General features: G+C 41.3%; 1 protein-coding gene across 4 annotated transcripts in view; it reads left to right on the top strand.

The window, feature by feature from the left end:
• Positions 1-409: 409 nt before the first annotated feature.
• LOC139749777 (uncharacterized) overlaps positions 410-23,275 on the top strand; it is a 137,108-nt gene continuing 114,242 nt past the window's right edge. For 2 of the 4 annotated variants that reach the window (XR_011713035.1, XM_071664007.1), the window contains exons 1-2: positions 410-729; positions 5,351-6,250. Coding sequence is in view for 3 of the 4 variants with exons in the window: in XM_071664007.1 (XP_071520108.1) it covers positions 5,794-6,250 (457 nt within the window). In the remaining variant the exon portion in view is untranslated. Of the gene's footprint in view, positions 739-5,350; positions 6,251-23,275 lie in introns of all 4 variants that reach the window. The other 2 variants (XM_071664009.1, XM_071664008.1) reach the window with 2 other exon arrangements.

Raw genomic sequence — 23,275 nt, 5'->3', positions numbered from 1 at the left:
GTCACTGGCAAAAATGTCTCAGAAATTTCCCCTCTCACGGGCGGTGTTTTCCCTGCTAGCTCAGTCTCCCCCTCCCTCATACCCCGCTGGCGACACCTCTTGGGCTCAACCACGACCTGCATCTTCCCATTTTCTCCGTTGTGTTTCCGTCTGATCATCCGCATATAAAGAGATTATCATTTCTTTTTTTCATTTTTTTTTTACCTATGTAAATGTCTTTTCGTTTATGGTGGAATACGGTCATGCGTCACGTTAACAGCGAGGGAAACACAAAGAGTGAATGTGGATAGAGTCTCTTTGGCGCGGGCCGAAGTGGGTAGGAGGGAGGAGGTGGGGAGGGAAGAGGAGGGAGGTGGAGAGGGGAGGGAGAGATGGGTTGAGTCTGGGCACAGCCGGCGGGGCGAGGTGGCAGTGAGTCTTAGTCGTGCCAGCCAGTGATGCGGTGCCACTCCGGGCCCGGCAGGAAGTGCCAACACCGCCAGAGCCAGTCTTACCCCCACCACGCGCCCGCGCCCTCCACCTTACCCGACCGTGCAGAGGATAGCCAACCCGTGGCGTGTGGATTACGGCCGAGTGACTTGACCACGGAGGAGGAGGAGGCGTCGGCGGCGGCGGGCGGGGAGGGCCGTCCTGGACAGCGAGGCTGGTCCGGGACGATGGGTTGATCCCGGGGGGCTTCCCCTCCCTCTCTAAACTCCACTCCCAGGTGCCACCGTCAGGAAAAGCTGGGTACTGTGGGTCCGTGTGTGTGTACTTGTGGGTATTGTGGGTGTGTATAGTAACGCGTGTGTATTGCGGTGACAGAAGTGGAAACACGAGCTATGAATTGCAATTGCAACTTTCGTAGTGAAATAGTAGCGTGGCGTGTAGCTTTTGTGTGGATCCAGAAAACGTGGCCTCATAGGAATGAGGACAATGGCACGAGTGAGGAGCAAAGATGGACAGTATGAGGTGGGAAGACAAACGAAAGAATGAAAGAATTCTTAAACGTACGAATGAAGAGAATGAAGATGGAGAGAAAGTCGAAGGAAATATTCCTGGCGAGGAAGAGTTACCGGATTGGTCCTGGTGTAAAAAGGAGCCGAATTGCACGAAGGAAGTTGAAGGATGCGTCCAAGGATCGGTAAAGACGATTGGGAGAAATAATATGACGATTGGTTGGTATATAAAATCTTAGGTCTATCGACGGCCAAGTTCATTAAGGCCTTCAAGGACAAGTTGGAACCACAGGTCGAATAGTCCTTCACACCTCATTGTGTTGCGGACGATCCTAAGACCATGTGAATGCATGGCCCAAGAGAAATTGCAAATGCATTAGTTGGGGCTTTTGACCTGCCAATTGCCATGGCCAATGAGTCTTTCAACGCCAAAGCTTCATTCACCAATCGTAATATCGTTAACACTTTCTTTTGCCTGATGTTGATTCGTAAGTCACATAAAATTCACTCATAATCCAGTCAAAATAATTATAGACTCTTAGACTATACACCAACACACACTGCAGACATCAACATTTCAGCAATATATCTATGTTATGTTATGGTAATCCCTTCGTATATGTAGTGAAACCGTGGCTTACTGTATACTGTATAACTTAATACATTTGATGTTATAGTGTGAAAAATATTTTATCATATTTGTAGGAAATGGGAGAACCCTCTTTCGTATTCCTTACATATTTTGCTGTAGCGAACTGAACATGGTCGTTCACGAAGAGTTAAAAGCACACACACACACATACACACACACACACACACACACACATTGGTATCACAAGGTCGAAAATGATAATAAATCTTGTTTATGGGGGATCAGCACAGATTACTTGACTTCAGAGTCGCCATTGCTGCAGCGTCTGTGGCAAGATAGTGTCAACCTGGCTGGGGCAAAAGCCAAAACACGTAACACTTAACGCTGAGATCAAATGCTGTGTATAACACGTCGGGCAGGAGTTAGAGGTGGAGTGAAACCAATGAAGTGGTGATGCAATAGTCTACCCTCCATATCAAGCTGGAGGAGGAATAGGAGGGGGACAGGATGAGTTTCCTGAAGGTTCTAAGAAGTTGAAGGGGAATGCTGGGCTATTGTGAAGTCGTATCATATATTTTCTCCTACGGAAAATAAGAAATATATATAAGGTTGGTTGTTGATTGTTGGCATTGAGTAATGAAATGTGGCTTGTACTGGAATTACATTTTGTTATAACAGTATTTGTGGCCAGATTTCTCTTATAGGTGTAGAGACCAAATATACAAGAATGAACGACCCAGCGTGTGTGCTTTCAGATTACATTGAGCACCTGCTAAAGGTGTTACAAGTTATTTCAGTTGGTGGTTCAGGAATGACTTTGTAGGCCTGAATGACCCTGAAAGTTCATAGGCCTAAGCCCCAAATCACAGACTAACGTAACTTTTTTGATGTTTACTATTGGGAAGTCTAACGTTGCACAACGAGACTTGTCACTTTCCCGACCATAGTGTTACAGAATCCCCAGTGTTACGGAGACCCTAGTGTTACAGATACTCCAGTGTTACAGTTACCCCAGTGTTAGATACCTCAGTGTTACAGATACTCCAGTGTTACAGATACCCCAGTGTTACAGAAACCCCATTTTTTGTTACAGATACCCCATTGTTACAGATACCCCAGTGTTACAGATACCCCAGTGCTACAGAAACCCCATTGTTACAGATACCCCAGTGTTACAGATACCCCAGTGTTACAGAAACCCCATTGTTACAGATATCCCAGTGTTACAGATGCCCCAGTGTTACAGAAACCGCATTGTTACAGATAGTCCAGTGTTACAGAGTCCCCGGTGTTACAGAGACCCCAGCGCGGTACAGACAGGAAACTGTCGTTTCAAACAAAACCATTTCGGTAATTGGGCGCGGCGGTACACAAGACAGCGAACCCAATTTTCCTGACGCAGAGTCGTCGTCTGTCCGTAGTTATTGAAGTTAATTTTGGAGATCATATCTTCCTTTTTTTTTTTTAAGTTCATATTCCCTCCTTCATGTCACTGTTACTTCATAATCATTTCCCTCTCTATTATTCTTTAGCCTCTTATTTATTTTTCTCGTTCCTCTTTCGTTCATCCTCTGTCTCCAGTTTCATTTCTCTCGTTCCTCTTTCGTTCATCCTCTGTCTCCAATTTCATTTCTCTCGTTCCTCTTTCGTTCCCCCTCTTTCTCCATCTCTGTTTGGAATACTTCTCTATCTAATCCTGTCTCTTATCCTCCTCCTCCTCCTCCTCTTTCCCCATGGATACTCCTCTCCCTCACAAAGCTTTTCATAAAAGCCATAAAAAAGGGGGAAGGCAGATTAATGTTAGCGTGTCTCTAATGAATGAGAGGTGAGCAAAAGGCTCCTTGCCTCCGAGGCTGCCAACAATGCCTCGCCGCCAACATTCCAAAACTTAGACGTCTGAGGATCGTGTACACTCAGTCGGACGATAGATGAGAGAGAGAGAGAGAGAGAGAGAGAGAGAGAGAGAGAGAGAGAGAGAGAGAGAGAGGTGGGGTGGTGGTTGATGGTACTGTATCATATTTTTTTTTTTTACACACGGCCCTCCTCCCATGGCTGTAAAACCCGATGACCTCAGCGCTAACTCGTAGACTGTACAAATCCTGATGTGTGATTGCTTATTTCTCCTAACAAATTGGTAATTACGGAAGTATGTATTTCTGTGAGTTGACATTGGTGTGTGTGTGTGTGTGTGTGTGTGTGTTTACAATGCCTAATCATTCTTAATCTCTTTATATACTTTTCAGAACTTTTCAATACTTTTAATTTTAAAACTTTACGGATTATTGTTGTCGAGAAATAAGATACCACATATACATGTCTGTATATGCTAAGTTCATGCGTATTTTTCACGTATTTATATTTTTTTTAGGGGGGACTAAATCCTCCAAAAAAATTTCGAAATTATTATATTTGTTGTTAGACGCGTCACATCTATACCCTGCACGAGCCAGCCCTTGTCTGACGGCAGCTCGTTCTCCTAATTAACGATTTTTTTATGTGTATTCATCAAAACCAGTGTATGTATTCAGAATATTTGTATTGTGAATTTCTCTCCTGTCACACGCATGAAAAGTTATTTTTATAAACTATTTATATTAAAGAATGTTACCATAAAGTAATATATATATATATATATATATATATATATATATATATATATATATATATATATATATATATATATGGTACTTGTTTCAGTAAAAATAACGTTTTCTCTACCGAATATCGGCGAGTCGATGAACGTTTCCATTTTCTAAATAATTCAGATATTTCCCCACGTGAAATGAAAATATAAGCCCAAAAATAATGACAAGTTCTTTTATTTCGGCAGGGAACAGTCTGTTGATTTTTTTTTTTAAGCATATAAAGCGGAAATTCGGGGAATTGTCGCTTTTACTGGGGTATTGCAGCTTCTGCTACTAATATCGAAAGAGTTTAGTCTCGAAATAAAAAGACTGTCAATTCTGGAACTGATTTTGCATATCATGTGCCTTATGTTAGAATCAAATGGGAGACGGTGGAAATGCTCGTCGATCTACCGAAATTAAGTTACTCGGACAAAAAAGATAGATGTATCGATAGCTTAAATGCATATAAGCCTGTATATCTGTGTTATACGTATATACGCCATTGGTAAACAAGCGTTACCGGATGGTAACACTTGTTTTACTGATGGCGTCTTAACTGCTTCTCTTCCTTGTATATGAACTGACTGTTCTACGTCTTTTGTCTCATTCGTGTGTCTCCCCTGACGATGTGATCATTACAGGAAAGTGCACTTGGGAACTTACCGTGTTTTTCATTTTCCTCTTGGGTATATGCATATACTTAATAACGCGCATCACTGTGACCTCTCGCAATACGTATGTATATACTTATAATGGTTTAGGAACGTCTTAGGAGTAAAGTCAGGGGGTAGGTAGTGTGAGGGCGAGATCTAAGGAAGGAGTGTACGGAAGTGAGGCCATGGGTAAAATTGAAAGTGGATTCCCAGTGGCGGGTGGTTATTATTAGTGCTTATGCACCTGGAATTGAGAGGAGAAAGGAAGAGAGGCCAGTCTTTTACGAGGAGCTGAGTGAGTGTGTTAGCAGTTTTGAGACGAGGGAGCGAGTTTTAGTGATGAGTAATATGAATGCGAGAGAGGACAATGTGGCGGTTAAGATTGATTATATAATTAGATAGGTATGGTCTATTCTGTGTTGTGCATGATAATCTACAGTTTATGGAGTTTTGTGCTGGGGAAAAGAAAATATGAGAATACCTGTTTCCTTTAGTTTGTGGATCATTCAGAACACATGTTTACAATGGAAATGATTACAGGTTTCTGATACAGGAAGGCGCACGTACAGGAGTAAGACTTACAACTGGACGAATGTAGATAGAAAACTAAGAAATGTATATGGAAAACTAAGAAATGTATATGGAAAAATAAGAAATGTAGATGGAAAAATAAGAGAAAACTGATTTATAAATGAGTGGTGATGTTGATCTCGTACGGTGTAGAATAAAGATTAGCGGTGTTGTATACTGATACGAATCATTTTCAATCTGTTCATCTATGGAGGAAAATATATTAAAAAGAAAAAGTACTGCCTCGTAATGTGTAAAATGTCGCAGTCTAGAGGATCAAAGTGATTCAGTTGAAAGGACATAAAATTCCCGAAATGTGTCACACCTGAATATCTTCCAAAGATCAGCGGAAGTGTGAATATAAAAAAGAAAGTGTGTGTGTGTGTGTGGTGGTGGTGGTGTGGTACAGCACCATGCTAGTGTGTGGCGTGCGGTGGCGGAGGTGGGCATCGGTGTGGCGGCTGGTGAGATGGGCGGTGATGGTGGCTAGCATGGCGGCTGGCGGGAACGGGCTGTTCCGGTCACCGCCCATGGTCCCCACCCGCTACGGCAACATCCAGGGCATCATCGTTCAGCCCAGCCACCGCTCCCTCCAGCCGGTGGCGGTGTACCTCGGGGTGCCTTACGCCGCCCCGCCCATCCGACACCTCCGCTTCATGCCCCCGAGGTCGCCCCTGGAGTGGTCGGGCACCAAGTGGGCCGTCACCATGCCGCCCGTCTGCCCGCAGAAGCTGCCGGACGTCACCAACCGGCGGGAGGCCCTCAAACGGATGCCTAAGGGGAGGTTCAACTACCTGCAGCGCCTCCTGCCGCTGCTCAGGAACCAGAGCGAAGACTGCCTCCACCTCAACATCTACACTCCGACGAAAGGTAGGAAGAGATGAAGAATTTTAGAGACACCTGTTGATGGCACAAGAGTCTCTCGTTCGTCAGTTTAAGAACCTAAAGGTGGCTGTTAAACTAGTCTGTGTGAGCATCGAAATAAGATTTTTTTCTTTTAGGCCTGAACAAGTGTTAGATATTGGCTGTTAAACTTGTTTGTTATTTTTATCGAAATGCGATTTCTTTAGTCCACAACAAAATTTTAAGACTTGGCTGTTCAACTCGTTCGTATGTGCATCGAAATAAGATTGATCAAAGTCCAACAATAGCCAGTGTTTATTCGAGGTTTTGTACAACGACACGAGCAAGTAATTCGTTATGTTTTGGACTAACGTGTAAACAGAAACGACATTCGTTTTCGTCGTTGGGCGTGAAGGGGAGGAGGAAATTTTAGGGTTAACTGAGGTAAGACGACTTTTTGACAAGGTCGGTCGTTGAGTTGACTGATTGATTGATTGATTGACTTTTTTCAAGGACCCTAGTACATGATGATAGCTATACACGTATGCATAACATCACAATAAGGTACATAGTAGCTTAAACTTGGATAACCTACTGAAGTTTTACAAACTTATATCCATTAGGGAACAGGCAGTAATGTGTGGCTGAGTATAACACAGCAGGTGCTCTTCTCGTTGTTGAGTTCGACTCATTGACTCATACCTGACTCACATGAGGAAAATGTTTGATGAACAGAACAGCAGATTATAATTAGTTTTCACGATACAGTGAGAAATTTTGCTATATGTCCTTTGATCTTTTTTTATGAGATAGAATTAAATGAGTTGAGTTTTACGATGTGAAAAATCACATTACTTTTTCCCCCTTTTTTTTTATTAGATACAAAATGAGAAATTACTTATACACTCAGTGATCTGAATGAAGTAGAAAATGAATAGTTTTCATTATTTTTTTTTCTACGTAATGAGGAATGTATAAAATTTAGATTAACATCCAGTAATTTGAGTAGAAATTTTATTATTTTCATCAGTTCGTTTCTTTTTTTTTTTTAACTGCATCCTTATAAAGCGATCTTCTTAGTGAGTGAGAGAGAGAGAGAGAGAGAGAGAGAGAGAGAGAGAGAGAGAGAGAGAGAGAGAGAGAGAGAGAGAGAGAGAGAGAGAGAATGTATAATCATTCATCTATTTTATCACATCTAACAGACAAATAGTCATCACACACACACGCATACGCACGCACGCACGCACGCACGCACACACACACACACACACACACACACACACACACACACACACACACACACACACACACACGAGCTGTGTGTTTTAGAGGGCACGTGGCATAAATTCACCCGAGACGGAATAGATAAAATGCCTCTACCATTAGACAATTCAAGTATAACTACATAACGAGAAAAACGAGGATATAAGTTGTGGCCCCACGAACGCACAGCTCCCTCTCAGTAAGTCTCCTAAACAGCATCACCCCCTCGCTGTCCCCTACCCAGTTTCCCTCCCTCCAAAGTATACCACCACCAGACCAGCTAGTGTAGTTGTGGTTACGTGGTCCTGCAGGCAGCGGCTTCCAACAGCTTGGTCGATCATCTGACTTACTCACTTCACCCCTAACTTCCACCACTTCCCTTCAGGACTCAGCAGCTTGGACTGGGGGGGGGGGGGTAGAAGACCTTAAAACAGCGTAAGGTAAGGTGTGTGTGTGTGTGTGTGTTAGCTGGCGCCTAATATCACTGGTAACGAGGCATTAGGCAAAGCAAGTCCCTCTTGATTTGTAGCCGCCATAGGGCGACTGAGAATTGACAGCTGACAAATACGATCGCTGCAGTGAACGGTAGCCAGCAGATATATGCAGCTTGGTACACACATCAGTCTTCCGGGCGAACTTAAGCTATATGGATGAGTCTTCGCGCTTTCTTTTTTTTATTATATATTTATCTTGCCGTTCATTGACACCAGAAGGTATATAGCCATCTTGGTGTGTGTGTGTGTGTGTGTGTGTGTGAGGTATTGGCGTTAATTCTTTAAATTCTAAACATGATTATTAAAAGAAATAATGGCGTTATCTATTTGTTTTAGTGGAGCAAATTTGTCATAGGGTTTATTTTTTTTTTTTTTTATCGTGGCGTTTAACTCAAAGGCGTTAATTCTTAACCCTGTGGCGTTGATTTCGAACCCATCGGCGTTAATATTTGAACTAGTGACATATCTTTTTTTTTAACCCCTGCGTAATTTTTATTATTTTTCTTCAAAACAAAGAACGTCCGGTCGCCTTTACTCTTATCATTCTTATCTCTATCATCTCTTGGGGTCAGCAGCGTCACTCGTTGAGATATTCGGACGCGTCGTGCCCAACACCCGCACCCCCTCGGCCACAGCTGGTTCTGGAGACGTCAAGAACTCAAAACAAAAGCGTATGTTTGGGACTGAGTCGACCCGATTAATGAGCAGTGATGATTAGGTGAAGTGACGCATATTAATCAGGTTGAGCTAAAAATCATTCCTGTGAGGCGTTGAAGCGTCAGATATAATCATTAATCACGTGCAGCTTCACATGATTAATATACATGTTCGGCTACGTATATACACACATACGTAAGGCGTTGAAGCGTGACATATAATCATTAATCATGGGTGGCTTCACATGATTAATATATGTTAAGCCAGGCGATATATCTACGAGGCGACATATATTATGAATGTAGAGCTACACACACACACACACACACACACACACACACACACATTTAAACGCCAACGTAGAGTAAAAAATTTAAACGCCAGCGCATTTTAAAAAAATGAATAAACGCAAAGGCATGACATTTAAACGCCACTTAAGAGTCAAGAGAGAGAAATTAGCACTTGGTCGACGCTTATTATCATCATTATGATGCGGCCCTGGTTGGGTTAACTCATGTGATTAACTCATTTAATGGCCAATAATTCATTTATTCATGCGCCTTTAAAGTGGCTTCTGAATCCCCTGGGCACGCGTGGGTATACATAATCTGTCCTTAATGATTATATATGTATAATTACTCGTTCTGATGGGTTGATTATCATTGAACACCGTGTTCTGAGTGATGGGTTTTTAAGTCTCGTTGAACACCACGCTCTGAGTGATGGGTTTTAAGTCTCGTTTAGCTCGTGGGTTGTTGGACTTGGAAGACCAGATGACGTAGACAGGTCAGCTGGGCACTGACACACACCCCCGCGGTGCGGTGTGGCACGTGAAGGGGAGAGAGAGAGAGAGAGAGAGAGAGAGAGAGAGAGAGAGAGAGAGAGAGAGAGAGAGAGAGAGAGGAGGGCGGATCACTCACTCGAGATTAACTTTAATTGTGATTCATTACGAAGATCCTGTTTTTTTTGTTTGCTTTTGCTTTGTTTGTTTGTTTGTTGTTGTTATTGCTCATTAGCTAAGGCGGCGACGCCCACAACGCGGATGGCAAGAGCGTGGGTTGGTTACATGATGAGAGAGAGAGAGAGAGAGAGAGAGAGAGAGAGAGAGAGAGAGAGTACCTTAACACACACACACACACACACACACACACACACACATTCCCTCTCCTCGTTCTCCACCTTCATCATCTTGTCCTCCACCCCCCCACCCCCCCACCCCCCACTGCTCTCTGGGGTCGCAGCGGAGTTTCTCTGGGGGTGAAGGAGGGTTTCTCTGGGGGTGAAGGAGGGGAAGAGGGAGGGGGGAGCGTCACGCAGGCGTCACTTACGTAAACCTCTGGGGGTTTATTGTGGGTTTTCAAGGACCCGGAGGTAAACAGTTTACCAACACACGTCCTTGTCTGCCACAACAGGCCAGAGCGATTCTGTGCAGGGCCTGAAACAGTAGGTGGACAGAGGAATCTATTGGGTTTACAAAGACTGTTTTTGCATGTCATACTTCTACACACACACACACACACACACACACACACACACACACACACACACACACACACACATGAGTTTACAACTCTCCCTATACTTTGCAAATTGGCAATTAGGTGATTGCAGTGTATACACATAGACGCACCTATTCATATACATACATACGTATGTGTAATGCTCATGTTAACGACTGAGATGTGGTCACTGCCTCTCGTGGGGTCACAGTCGACGGGGTACTATGGTAACTCACTGCCTCTCGTGGGGGACTCAGTCGACGGGGTACTATGGTAACTCACTGCCTCTCGTGGGGGGGTCACAGTCGACGGGGTACTATGGTAACATACTGCCTCTCGTGGGAACTCATTCGACTGGGTACTATGGTAACTCTGCCTCTCGTGGGGGTCACAGTCGACGAGGTACTATGGTAACTCACTGCCTCTCGTGGGGGACACACAGTCGACGGGGTACTATGGTAACTCACTGCCTCTCGTGGGGGTCACAGTCGACGAGGTACTATGGTAACTCACTGCCTCTCGTAGGGGTCACAGTCGACGGGGTACTATGGTAACTCACTGCCTCTCGTAGGGGAAACACAGTCGACGGGGTACTATGGTAACTCACTGCCTCTCGTGGGGGACACACAGTCGACGGGGTACTATGGTAACTCACTGCCTCTCGTGGGGGTCACAGTCGACGAGGTACTATGGTAACTCACTGCCTCTCGTAGGGGTCACAGTCGACGGGGTACTATGGTAACTCACTGCCTCTCGTAGGGGAAACACAGTCGACGGGGTACTATGGTAACTCACTGCCTCTCGTGGGGGACTCAGTCGACTATTCGTGTATGATAACAGTTTGGCTACGACTAGATCTGAGGCGCAGCGAGCGCACAAGACACCAACAGATGGTTTGGGTTAAGATGGTCTTCGGAGATTATGGAGACGTGTGTGTGTGTGTGTGTTTGTATGTGTGTGTGTGTGTGTGTGTGTGTGTGTGTGCGTGTGTATGTCTGTGTGTGTGTGTGTGTGTGTGTGTGTGATTATTTTTACTGCCACTGAGGGAGCTGTACTGTCGTGGGGCACTTGACCGTACTCTGCCATCACACATCAATTCACATTAATGTATGGTGTCCACATGCACTGTTTCATCATCATTCCATTCATCCACCACTCTCATGTTACAGAAGTACTTCTTCCCTAACCAATTCCTTGGTCATTGCGTTTCGTGTGACTCAGAACTTTAAAGTTTATGATCAAGTCACCCCTTACTCTTCTCTCTTTCTCATTGTGGGCGGTCATGCGGCTTATATCATGTGTGCAAAACTCATCCAATTTTTTTTTTCTTTTTCTTACCTCCTCTGGACTTTCTCTAGAAGTTCTTTGTGCTTCTTTAAGTACGGTGACCAAACTTGAGAAGCATATTGTAGTTTCGTGCTCATGTAGGATAATAAGAACAGTTTGCTGAATATTTTCTTATCTATAATGAACACGAGCACAAATTTAATGTTTGTCAGCAGATAATTGGTCTTCTGTGCAAATTAATTCTCCAGAGGTGGAAGTCTGTCAACTGAAAAAATACCAAAGTCAGTTGATGGTTTTAAATGCTTGCTTGATATTTCTCTCCTTTGCTTTATATTTTTCCACAGTGGACATTATAGTTGGACATTATTTACGTGGGAGAGTAATTAAATCATTTATCCGTACCATCACAAGAATTAGCATTGACAGTAATCCAATTTATGGTATCTAATTTCTTTATAAGCATTAATAATAAACTCGTTTTGTATTCTTAAATGATTATTGAGTATATTTGTGTGGGAGGTTAAGACATTCACGGAGGTTACATAGTAATAAGATATGTGGGCGAAATATCGTCTTATTTCAAGTCTTGGCTGCAGCTGCCATTAAGCATTTTGAACAGTTGGGTTCTTGGGAGAAATTGCACCTCCTTATGTCATTTGGTCAACGAGCGTGGAGGAATAGACTCTCTGCCCCTCGTAGAGCGATGAGACACGAACCGGAAAAGCATTATGACATGAAAGTATTATGACATGAAAGTATTATGACATGAAAGTATTATGACATGAAAGTATTATGACATGAAAGTATTGTGACATGAAAGTATTATGACATGAAAGCATTATGACATGAAAGTATTATGACATGAAAGTATTATGACATGAAAGTATTATGACATGAAAGTATTATGACATGAAAGTATTATGACATGAAAGCATTATGACATGAAAGTATTATGACATGAAAGCATTATGACATGAAAGTATTATGACATGAAAGTATTATGACATGAAAGTATTATGACATGAAAGCATTATGACATGAAAGCATTATGACATGAAAGTATTATGACATGAAAGCATTATGACATGAAAGTATTATGACATGAAAGTATTATGACATGAAAGTATTATGACATGAAAGTATTATGACATGAAAGCATTATGACATGAAAGTATTATGACATGAAAGTATTATGACATGAAAGTATTATGACATGAAAGCATTATGACATGAAAGTATTATGACATGAAAGCATTATGACATGAAAGTATTATGACATGAAAGCATTATGACATGAAAGTATTATGACATGAAAGTATTATGACATGAAAGTATTATGACATGAAAGTATTATGACATGAAAGCATTATGACATGAAAGTATTATGACATGAAAGTATTATGACATGAAAGTATTATGACATGAAAGTATTATGACATGAAAGCATTATGACATGAAAGTATTATGACATGAAAGCATTATGACATGAAAGGAAAGTATTATGACATGAAAGCATTATGACATGAAAGTATTATGACATGAAAGTATTATGACATGAAAGTATTATGACATGAAAGTATTATGACATGAAAGTATTATGACATGAAAGTATTATGACATGAAAGCATTATGACATGAAAGTATTATGACATGAAAGCATTGAATGGACGTGAAAGGAAAGTATTATGACATGAAAGCATGTATGACATGAAAGTCAGTTATGACTGAAACATTATATATGAACGTATATACGAGGTATATGACGACAATACCATCATTTATGACGCGTATATATCAGTTCGACGTGAGTCATCCTATTCAAGTGTTACAAGCTAATTATTTTTATACTAAACCTTCGAGTTATAATGACCTCTGACGTATAAGACATTCTTCAGTGAATATATATATACCACGTGATGACTTATACCTGTATGGTTATAGATACTTCTATGACTATGATAGTTATGACGTATATACCATCCGTTATGAGCGTATATAACCTTGTGTATGTATATCCCATGTTATGAGCGTATATACCTTCAGTGTTATGAGCGTATATACCTTCAGTGTTATGAGCGTATATACCTTCCGTGTTATGAGCGTATATACCTTCAGTGTTATGAGCGTATATACCTTCAGTGTTATGAGCGTATATACCTTCCGTGTTATGAGCGTATATACCTTCCGTGTTATGAGCGTATATACCTTCAGTGTTAAGAGCGTATATACCTTCAGTGTTATGAGCGTATATACCTTCCGTGTTATGAGCGTATATGCCTTCAGTGTTATGAGCGTATATACATTCAGTGTTGTGAGCGTATATACCTTCAGTGTTATTAGCGTATATACCTTCAGTGTTATGAGCGTATATACCTTCAGTGTTGTGAGCGTATATACCTTCAGTGTTATGAGCGTATATACCTTCAGTGTTATGAGCGTATAGTGCCACTGTACTTTGTCATGTAGTGGCAATATACTGTCAACAGTGTGACAGTATTGTGTCATTGTAGCCCGAATAAAGCGCCTCTGTACACTTAAACAGCTGTGTGAATCCAGGACAGTGTATATGTGTGTGTGTGTGTGTGTGTGTGTGTGTGTGTGTGTTACAATTATCTTATTACCACCTATAATTAAGGCACCATGAGGGCCATTTATAACTGTAACGAGACGGGAGTGTCACCTCTGTCGACACTAAACTTCTAGGAGGTTTTGGCTCACACACACACACACACACACACACACACACACACACACACAACATTCACCATGCGCGCGAGAGTGTGTGTGTGAGGTACCCTCGTTCGTACCCCACTCCTATCAAGGTTATGGCACTCCTGTGACAGTGCCAGGCACTGCCACAGTGATATTTCACTACCCTGTTGGCACTGCTGTTCAAAGCCCCGTCTTCCGGCACATGTAAATGTATGTAAATCATACGGTTATCTTGTTTACGCCGCTTATTTTATAGTAATTGGAATAGCTGACTTATTCCCCATCTGGTGTAGATGTGTTTATTTTTGTTTGTCTAACCAAGACGTAAAAGAGTAAACACAGTTTTTTACATATGCCATTTCTTTCAGTATTATTTGATTGTCTTTTTGTTTTGCCACTTTGATAAACTAGACGTTCACGAAGAGTGAGTTTACCATCGTATTACCATCGCTGGGTGTCACCCAGGACATGTCAGCCAGCTGGGTGAATATACACACACACACACACACACACACACACACACACACACACACACACACACACATATATATATATATATATATATATATATATATATATATATATATATATATATATATATATATATATATATACACTGAAAATATCTCCTGTATTTTCGACTATATTCTATCATGTCCTACCCACCTCCTTATTCCCACCCAAACCACCAAGTAATAATAATAATAATAATAATAATAATAATAATAATAATAATAATAGTAATAATAGTAATGATAATAATAATGATAATAAAATGTTGGTGTGAATCACCAGACACGTTCTGGTTCCCTGAGGGTCTGAGGCCGGTGTGTGTGTGTGTGTGTGTGTGTGTGTGTGTGTGTGTGTGTAAACAATCAACACATTTAAGTCAATTCAGACGTTATACAGCATAATGGGATGACCTCTCTAGCATGACGAGGGTGGATTTAAGACCCGTGACTTCCCCCTACCCTCACCACCTCCACCACCACGAATACTAATGTTGGAGATGAGGTGGTGTTGGGGGGAGTGTTGGAGGTCGCTCATCCTGTGGGGGTGACTTGCCCTTCCAGCTCACTGAGGTTCACACGTCCCCTGACGCTCGTGTCGAGGGAAGAGAGTTCCGTGTGTGGTGGTGGAGAGGACCTACCTCCTGTGTAATGAAGCTCACGTCCCGTGACACTTGTGGCGGGGTGGAGACGGAGAGGACCTCTCCTTCCCCCGGCTGGTGAGGCTCACGTCCCGTGACGCTGGTGGCGGCGAGGGGTTGGTGGGGAGGGAGAGGAAAGGTGGTGGTGTCGGTGGAGAGGACTTTGTATGGGCTAGCGTCACCATACAACCTCGCCCTGCTCGTGTGTCCCCGCGCGCGGTGACACACGAAGTTATAATCAGTGATTTTAGAACCACTAATCATAACAATAAAATCTCAGTCCTCATTCCTTCTCTTTATATATATATATATATATATATATATATATATATATATATATATATATATATATATATATATATATATATATCACTGTTGCTGCGTTATCACAGTTGACTGGATCATTGTTTTCACTGTCTATCTGAGTACCATTGATCCATTTCAAACTCCTGGCTATTTGGACGCAGTTTTCAGTATTTGGGCGCAGTTTTTGGCTATTTTTGGACGCAGTGTTGGCTATTCGGACGTACATTTGGCTATTTGGACATAGTTTTGGCTATTTGGACGCAGTTGTGGCTATTTGGACGCAGTTTTGGTTATTTGAACGCAGTTTTTGGCTATTTATTTTTTCTACTCTTCGGTAGTTTGAACGAAGCTGGCAACACTGACGTTGCTTCTCCCGAACGTGTCTGTTTTGTTTTTTGTTTTTTTCCTCCCTTATTTACAGTCAATTACGAACGGAAACAGAAGGAGGTTATTAAAGCGTCGAGCCAGTTTGTTTCTAGCAGAAGTGGGTCACAATGAGCCAGGCGATCAGGGGGAGAGAGAGAGAGAGAGAGAGAGAGAGAGAGAGAGAGAGAGAGAGAGAGAGAGAGAGAGAGAGAGAAGGGGAGGGGGGGGGGGGGGGAACAAGGCACCGCTGTTCCCTCGTGGTCTGTTTATAGCCATAACCCCAGCAGAGGCCACGCATGCCACACGGGCCGTCTGTGGTACGACACACACACACACACACACACACACACACCCATGGTGTCATAAGCACCCAGCCGCGTACCGGAGGTAACCTGACCGTCAGTAATGTAACCTTACCATCAATAATGTAACCTTATCATCAGTAATGTAACCTTATATATGATCAATAATGTAACCTTACCATCAATAATGTAACCTTATATATGATTAATAATGTAACCTTACAATCAATAATGTAATCTTACCATCAATAATGTAATCTTACCATCAACAATGTAACCTTACCATCAATAATGTAACCTTACCATCAATAATGTAACCTTACCATCAATAATGTAACCTTACCATCAATAATGTAACCTTATCATCAATAATGTAACCTTATCATCAATAATGTAACCTTATCATCAATAATGTAACCTTACCATCAATAATGTAACCTTATCATCAATAATGTAACCTTATCATCAATAATGTAACCTTATCATCAATAATGTAACCTTATCATCAATAATGTAACCTTACCATCAATAATGTAACCTTATCATCAATAATGTAACCTTATCATCAATAATGTAACCTTATCAATAATGTAACCTAATCATCAATATTGTAATTTAACCATTATAGTGTAACCTAATCATCAATAATGTAATCTTACTATCAATAATGTAACCTAATCGTCAATAATGTAATCTTACCATCAATAATGTAACCTTATTATCAATAATGTAACCTTACCATCAATAATGTAACCTAATCATCAATAATGTAACCTTACCATCAATAATGTAACCTAATCGTCAATAATGTAATATAACCATCATAATGTAACCTAATCATCAATAATGTAATCTTACCATCAATAATGTAACCTAATCATCAATAATGTAATCTTACCATCAGTAATGTAACCTAATCATCAATAATGCAATCTTACCATCAATAATGTAATTTAATCATCAATAATGTAATCTTACCATCAATAATGTAACCTAATCATCAATAATGTAATCTTACCATCAGTAATGTAACCTAATCATCAATAATGTAACCTTACCATCAATAATGTAACCTAACCTAACGTGACAGGGGTAAATGTAACCTAACCTAACGTGACTTAACTCTATCAGTGTAGCCTGACCTATGAGTTAACATAACGTAACTCAAGTGTAAGTTAGTATAACGTAACTCAAGCATAACGTAACACTGTCAGATTGTAGCCTAACCTAACCTAGCAAGTATTGCCCAAGTAAACCAACACTATCAAATTGTAGCCTAGCCTAGCAAGAGTAGCCTAAGTAAACCAACACTATCAAATTGTAGCCTAGCCTAGCAAGAGTAGCCAAAGTAAACCAACACTATCAAATTGTAGCCTAGCCTAGCAAGAGTAGCCAAAGTAAACCAACACTATCAAATTGTAGCCTAGCCTAGCAAGAGTAGCCAAAGTAAACCAACACTATCAAATTGTAGCCTAGCCTAGCAAGAGTAGCCAAAGTAAACCAACACTATCAAATTGTAGCCTAGCCTAGCAAGAGTAGCCAAAGTAAACCAACACTATCAAATTGTAGCCTAGCCTAGCAAGAGTAGCCAAAGTAAACCAACACTATCAAATTGTAGCCTAGCCTAGCAAGAGTAGCCAAAGTAAACCAACACTATCAAATTGTAGCCTAGCCTAGCAAGAGTAGCCAAAGTAAACCAACACTATCAAATTGTAGCCTAGCCTAGCAAGAGTAGCCAAAGTAAACCAACACTATCAAATTGTAGCCTAGCCTAGCAAGAGTAGCCAAAGTAAACCAACACTATCAAATTGTAGCCTAGCCTAGCAAGAGTAGCCAAAGTAAACCAACACTATCAAATTGTAGCCTAGCCTAGCAAGAGTAGCCAAAGTAAACCAACACTATCAAATTGTAGCCTAGCCTAGCAAGAGTAGCCAAAGTAAACCAACACTATCAAATTGTAGCCTAGCCTAGCAAGAGTAGCCAAAGTAAACCAACACTATCAAATTGTAGCCTAGCCTAGCAAGAGTAGCCAAAGTAAACCAACACTATCAAATTGTAGCCTAGCCTAGCAAGAGTAGCCAAAGTAAACCAACACTATCAAATTGTAGCCTAGCCTAGCAAGAGTAGCCAAAGTAAACCAACACTATCAAATTGTAGCCTAGCCTAGCAAGAGTAGCCAAAGTAAACCAACACTATCAAATTGTAGCCTAGCCTAGCAAGAGTAGCCAAAGTAAACCAACACTATCAAATTGTAGCCTAGCCTAGCAAGAGTAGCCAAAGTAAACCAACACTATCAAATTGTAGCCTAGCCTAGCAAGAGTAGCCAAAGTAAACCAACACTATCAAATTGTAGCCTAGCCTAGCAAGAGTAGCCAAAGTAAACCAACACTATCAAATTGTAGCCTAGCCTAGCAAGAGTAGCCAAAGTAAACCAACACTATCAAATTGTAGCCTAGCCTAGCAAGAGTAGCCAAAGTAAACCAACACTATCAAATTGTAGCCTAGCCTAGCAAGAGTAGCCAAAGTAAACCAACACTATCAAATTGTAGCCTAGCCTAGCAAGAGTAGCCAAAGTAAACCAACACTATCAAATTGTAGCCTAGCCTAGCAAGAGTAGCCAAAGTAAACCAACACTATCAAATTGTAGCCTAGCCTAGCAAGAGTAGCCAAAGTAAACCAACACTATCAAATTGTAGCCTAGCCTAGCAAGAGTAGCCAAAGTAAACCAACACTATCAAATTGTAGCCTAGCCTAGCAAGAGTAGCCAAAGTAAACCAACACTATCAAATTGTAGCCTAGCCTAGCAAGAGTAGCCAAAGTAAACCAACACTATCAAATTGTAGCCTAGCCTAGCAAGAGTAGCCAAAGTAAACCAACACTATCAAATTGTAGCCTAGCCTAGCAAGAGTAGCCAAAGTAAACCAACACTATCAAATTGTAGCCTAGCCTAGCAAGAGTAGCCAAAGTAAACCAACACTATCAAATTGTAGCCTAGCCTAGCAAGAGTAGCCAAAGTAAACCAACACTATCAAATTGTAGCCTAGCCTAGCAAGAGTAGCCAAAGTAAACCAACACTATCAAATTGTAGCCTAGCCTAGCAAGAGTAGCCAAAGTAAACCAACACTATCAAATTGTAGCCTAGCCTAGCAAGAGTAGCTTAAGTAAACCAACACTATCAAATTGTAGCCTAGCCTAGCAAGAGTAGCTTAAGTAAACCAACACTATCAAATTGTAGCCTAGCCTAGCAAGAGTAGCTTAAGTAAACCAACACTATCAAATTGTAGCCTAGCCTAGCAAGAGTAGCCAAAGTAAACCAACACTATCAAATTGTAGCCTAGCCTAGCAAGAGTAGCCAAAGTAAACCAACACTATCAAATTGTAGCCTAGCCTAGCAAGAGTAGCTTAAGTAAACCAACACTATCAAATTGTAGCCTAGCCTAGCAAGAGTAGCCAAAGTAAACCAACACTATCAAATTGTAGCCTAGCCTAGCAAGAGTAGCCAAAGTAAACCAACACTATCAAATTGTAGCCTAGCCTAGCAAGAGTAGCCAAAGTAAACCAACACTATCAAATTGTAGCCTAGCCTAGCAAGAGTAGCTTAAGTAAACCAACACTATCAAATTGTAGCCTAGCCTAGCAAGAGTAGCTTAAGTAAACCAACACTATCAAATTGTAGCCTAGCCTAGCAAGAGTAGCCAAAGTAAACCAACACTATCAAATTGTAGCCTAGCCTAGCAAGAGTAGCCAAAGTAAACCAACACTATCAAATTGTAGCCTAGCCTAGCAAGAGTAGCCAAAGTAAACCAACACTATCAAATTGTAGCCTAGCCTAGCAAGAGTAGCCAAAGTAAACCAACACTATCAAATTGTAGCCTAGCCTAGCAAGAGTAGCCAAAGTAAACCAACACTATCAAATTGTAGCCTAGCCTAGCAAGAGTAGCCAAAGTAAACCAACACTATCAAATTGTAGCCTAGCCTAGCAAGAGTAGCCAAAGTAAACCAACACTATCAAATTGTAGCCTAGCCTAGCAAGAGTAGCTTAAGTAAACCAACACTATCAAATTGTAGCCTAGCCTAGCAAGAGTAGCTTAAGTAAACCAACACTATCAAATTGTAGCCTAGCCTAGCAAGAGTAGCTTAAGTAAACCAACACTATCAAATTGTAGCCTAGCCTAGCAAGAGTAGCTTAAGTAAACCAACACTATCAAATTGTAGCCTAGCCTAGCAAGAGTAGCCAAAGTAAACCAACACTATCAAATTGTAGCCTAGCCTAGCAAGAGTAGCCAAAGTAAACCAACACTATCAAATTGTAGCCTAGCCTAGCAAGAGTAGCCAAAGTAAACCAACACTATCAAATTGTAGCCTAGCCTAGCAAGAGTAGCCAAAGTAAACCAACACTATCAAATTGTAGCCTAGCCTAGCAAGAGTAGCTTAAGTAAACCAACACTATCAAATTGTAGCCTAGCCTAGCAAGAGTAGCCAAAGTAAACCAACACTATCAAATTGTAGCCTAGCCTAGCAAGAGTAGCCAAAGTAAACCAACACTATCAAATTGTAGCCTAGCCTAGCAAGAGTAGCCAAAGTAAACCAACACTATCAAATTGTAGCCTAGCCTAGCAAGAGTAGCCAAAGTAAACCAACACTATCAAATTGTAGCCTAGCCTAGCAAGAGTAGCCAAAGTAAACCAACACTATCAAATTGTAGCCTAGCCTAGCAAGAGTAGCCAAAGTAAACCAACACTATCAAATTGTAGCCTAGCCTAGCAAGAGTAGCCAAAGTAAACCAACACTATCAAATTGTAGCCTAGCCTAGCAAGAGTAGCCAAAGTAAACCAACACTATCAAATTGTAGCCTAGCCTAGCAAGAGTAGCCAAAGTAAACCAACACTATCAAATTGTAGCCTAGCCTAGCAAGAGTAGCCAAAGTAAACCAACACTATCAAATTGTAGCCTAGCCTAGCAAGAGTAGCCAAAGTAAACCAACACTATCAAATTGTAGCCTAGCCTAGCAAGAGTAGCCAAAGTAAACCAACACTATCAAATTGTAGCCTAGCCTAGCAAGAGTAGCCAAAGTAAACCAACACTATCAAATTGTAGCCTAGCCTAGCAAGAGTAGCCAAAGTAAACCAACACTATCAAATTGTAGCCTAGCCTAGCAAGAGTAGCCAAAGTAAACCAACACTATCAAATTGTAGCCTAGCCTAGCAAGAGTAGCCAAAGTAAACCAACACTATCAAATTGTAGCCTAGCCTAGCAAGAGTAGCCAAAGTAAACCAACACTATCAAATTGTAGCCTAGCCTAGCAAGAGTAGCCAAAGTAAACCAACACTATCAAATTGTAGCCTAGCCTAGCAAGAGTAGCCAAAGTAAACCAACACTATCAAATTGTAGCCTAGCCTAGCAAGAGTAGCCAAAGTAAACCAACACTATCAAATTGTAGCCTAGCCTAGCAAGAGTAGCCAAAGTAAACCAACACTATCAAATTGTAGCCTAGCCTAGCAAGAGTAGCCAAAGTAAACCAACACTATCAAATTGTAGCCTAGCCTAGCAAGAGTAGCTTAAGTAAACCAACACTATCAAATTGTAGCCTAGCCTAGCAAGAGTAGCCAAAGTAAACCAACACTATCAAATTGTAGCCTAGCCTAGCAAGAGTAGCCAAAGTAAACCAACACTATCAAATTGTAGCCTAGCCTAGCAAGAGTAGCCAAAGTAAACCAACACTATCAAATTGTAGCCTAGCCTAGCAAGAGTAGCCAAAGTAAACCAACACTATCAAATTGTAGCCTAGCCTAGCAAGAGTAGCCAAAGTAAACCAACACTATCAAATTGTAGCCTAGCCTAGCAAGAGTAGCCAAAGTAAACCAACACTATCAAATTGTAGCCTAGCCTAGCAAGAGTAGCCAAAGTAAACCAACACTATCAAATTGTAGCCTAGCCTAGCAAGAGTAGCCAAAGTAAACCAACACTATCAAATTGTAGCCTAGCCTAGCAAGAGTAGCCAAAGTAAACCAACACTATCAAATTGTAGCCTAGCCTAGCAAGAGTAGCCAAAGTAAACCAACACTATCAAATTGTAGCCTAGCCTAGCAAGAGTAGCCAAAGTAAACCAACACTATCAAATTGTAGCCTAGCCTAGCAAGAGTAGCCAAAGTAAACCAACACTATCAAATTGTAGCCTAGCCTAGCAAGAGTAGCCAAAGTAAACCAACACTATCAAATTGTAGCCTAGCCTAGCAAGAGTAGCCAAAGTAAACCAACACTATCAAATTGTAGCCTAGCCTAGCAAGAGTAGCCAAAGTAAACCAACACTATCAAATTGTAGCCTAGCCTAGCAAGAGTAGCCAAAGTAAACCAACACTATCAAATTGTAGCCTAGCCTAGCAAGAGTAGCCAAAGTAAACCAACACTATCAAATTGTAGCCTAGCCTAGCAAGAGTAGCCAAAGTAAACCAACACTATCAAATTGTAGCCTAGCCTAGCAAGAGTAGCCAAAGTAAACCAACACTATCAAATTGTAGCCTAGCCTAGCAAGAGTAGCCAAAGTAAACCAACACTATCAAATTGTAGCCTAGCCTAGCAAGAGTAGCCAAAGTAAACCAACACTATCAAATTGTAGCCTAGCCTAGCAAGAGTAGCTTAAGTAAACCAACACTATCAAATTGTAGCCTAGCCTAGCAAGAGTAGCCAAAGTAAACCAACACTATCAAATTGTAGCCTAGCCTAGCAAGAGTAGCCAAAGTAAACCAACACTATCAAATTGTAGCCTAGCCTAGCAAGAGTAGCCAAAGTAAACCAACACTATCAAATTGTAGCCTAGCCTAGCAAGAGTAGCCAAAGTAAACCAACACTATCAAATTGTAGCCTAGCCTAGCAAGAGTAGCCAAAGTAAACCAACACTATCAAATTGTAGCCTAGCCTAGCAAGAGTAGCCAAAGTAAACCAACACTATCAAATTGTAGCCTAGCCTAGCAAGAGTAGCCAAAGTAAACCAACACTATCAAATTGTAGCCTAGCCT

Source organism: Panulirus ornatus, chromosome 8 (assembly GCF_036320965.1).
Source record: "Panulirus ornatus isolate Po-2019 chromosome 8, ASM3632096v1, whole genome shotgun sequence".
Classification (NCBI taxonomy): domain Eukaryota; kingdom Metazoa; phylum Arthropoda; class Malacostraca; order Decapoda; family Palinuridae; genus Panulirus; species Panulirus ornatus.
This window is presented reverse-complemented; position numbering and strand designations above follow the sequence as displayed.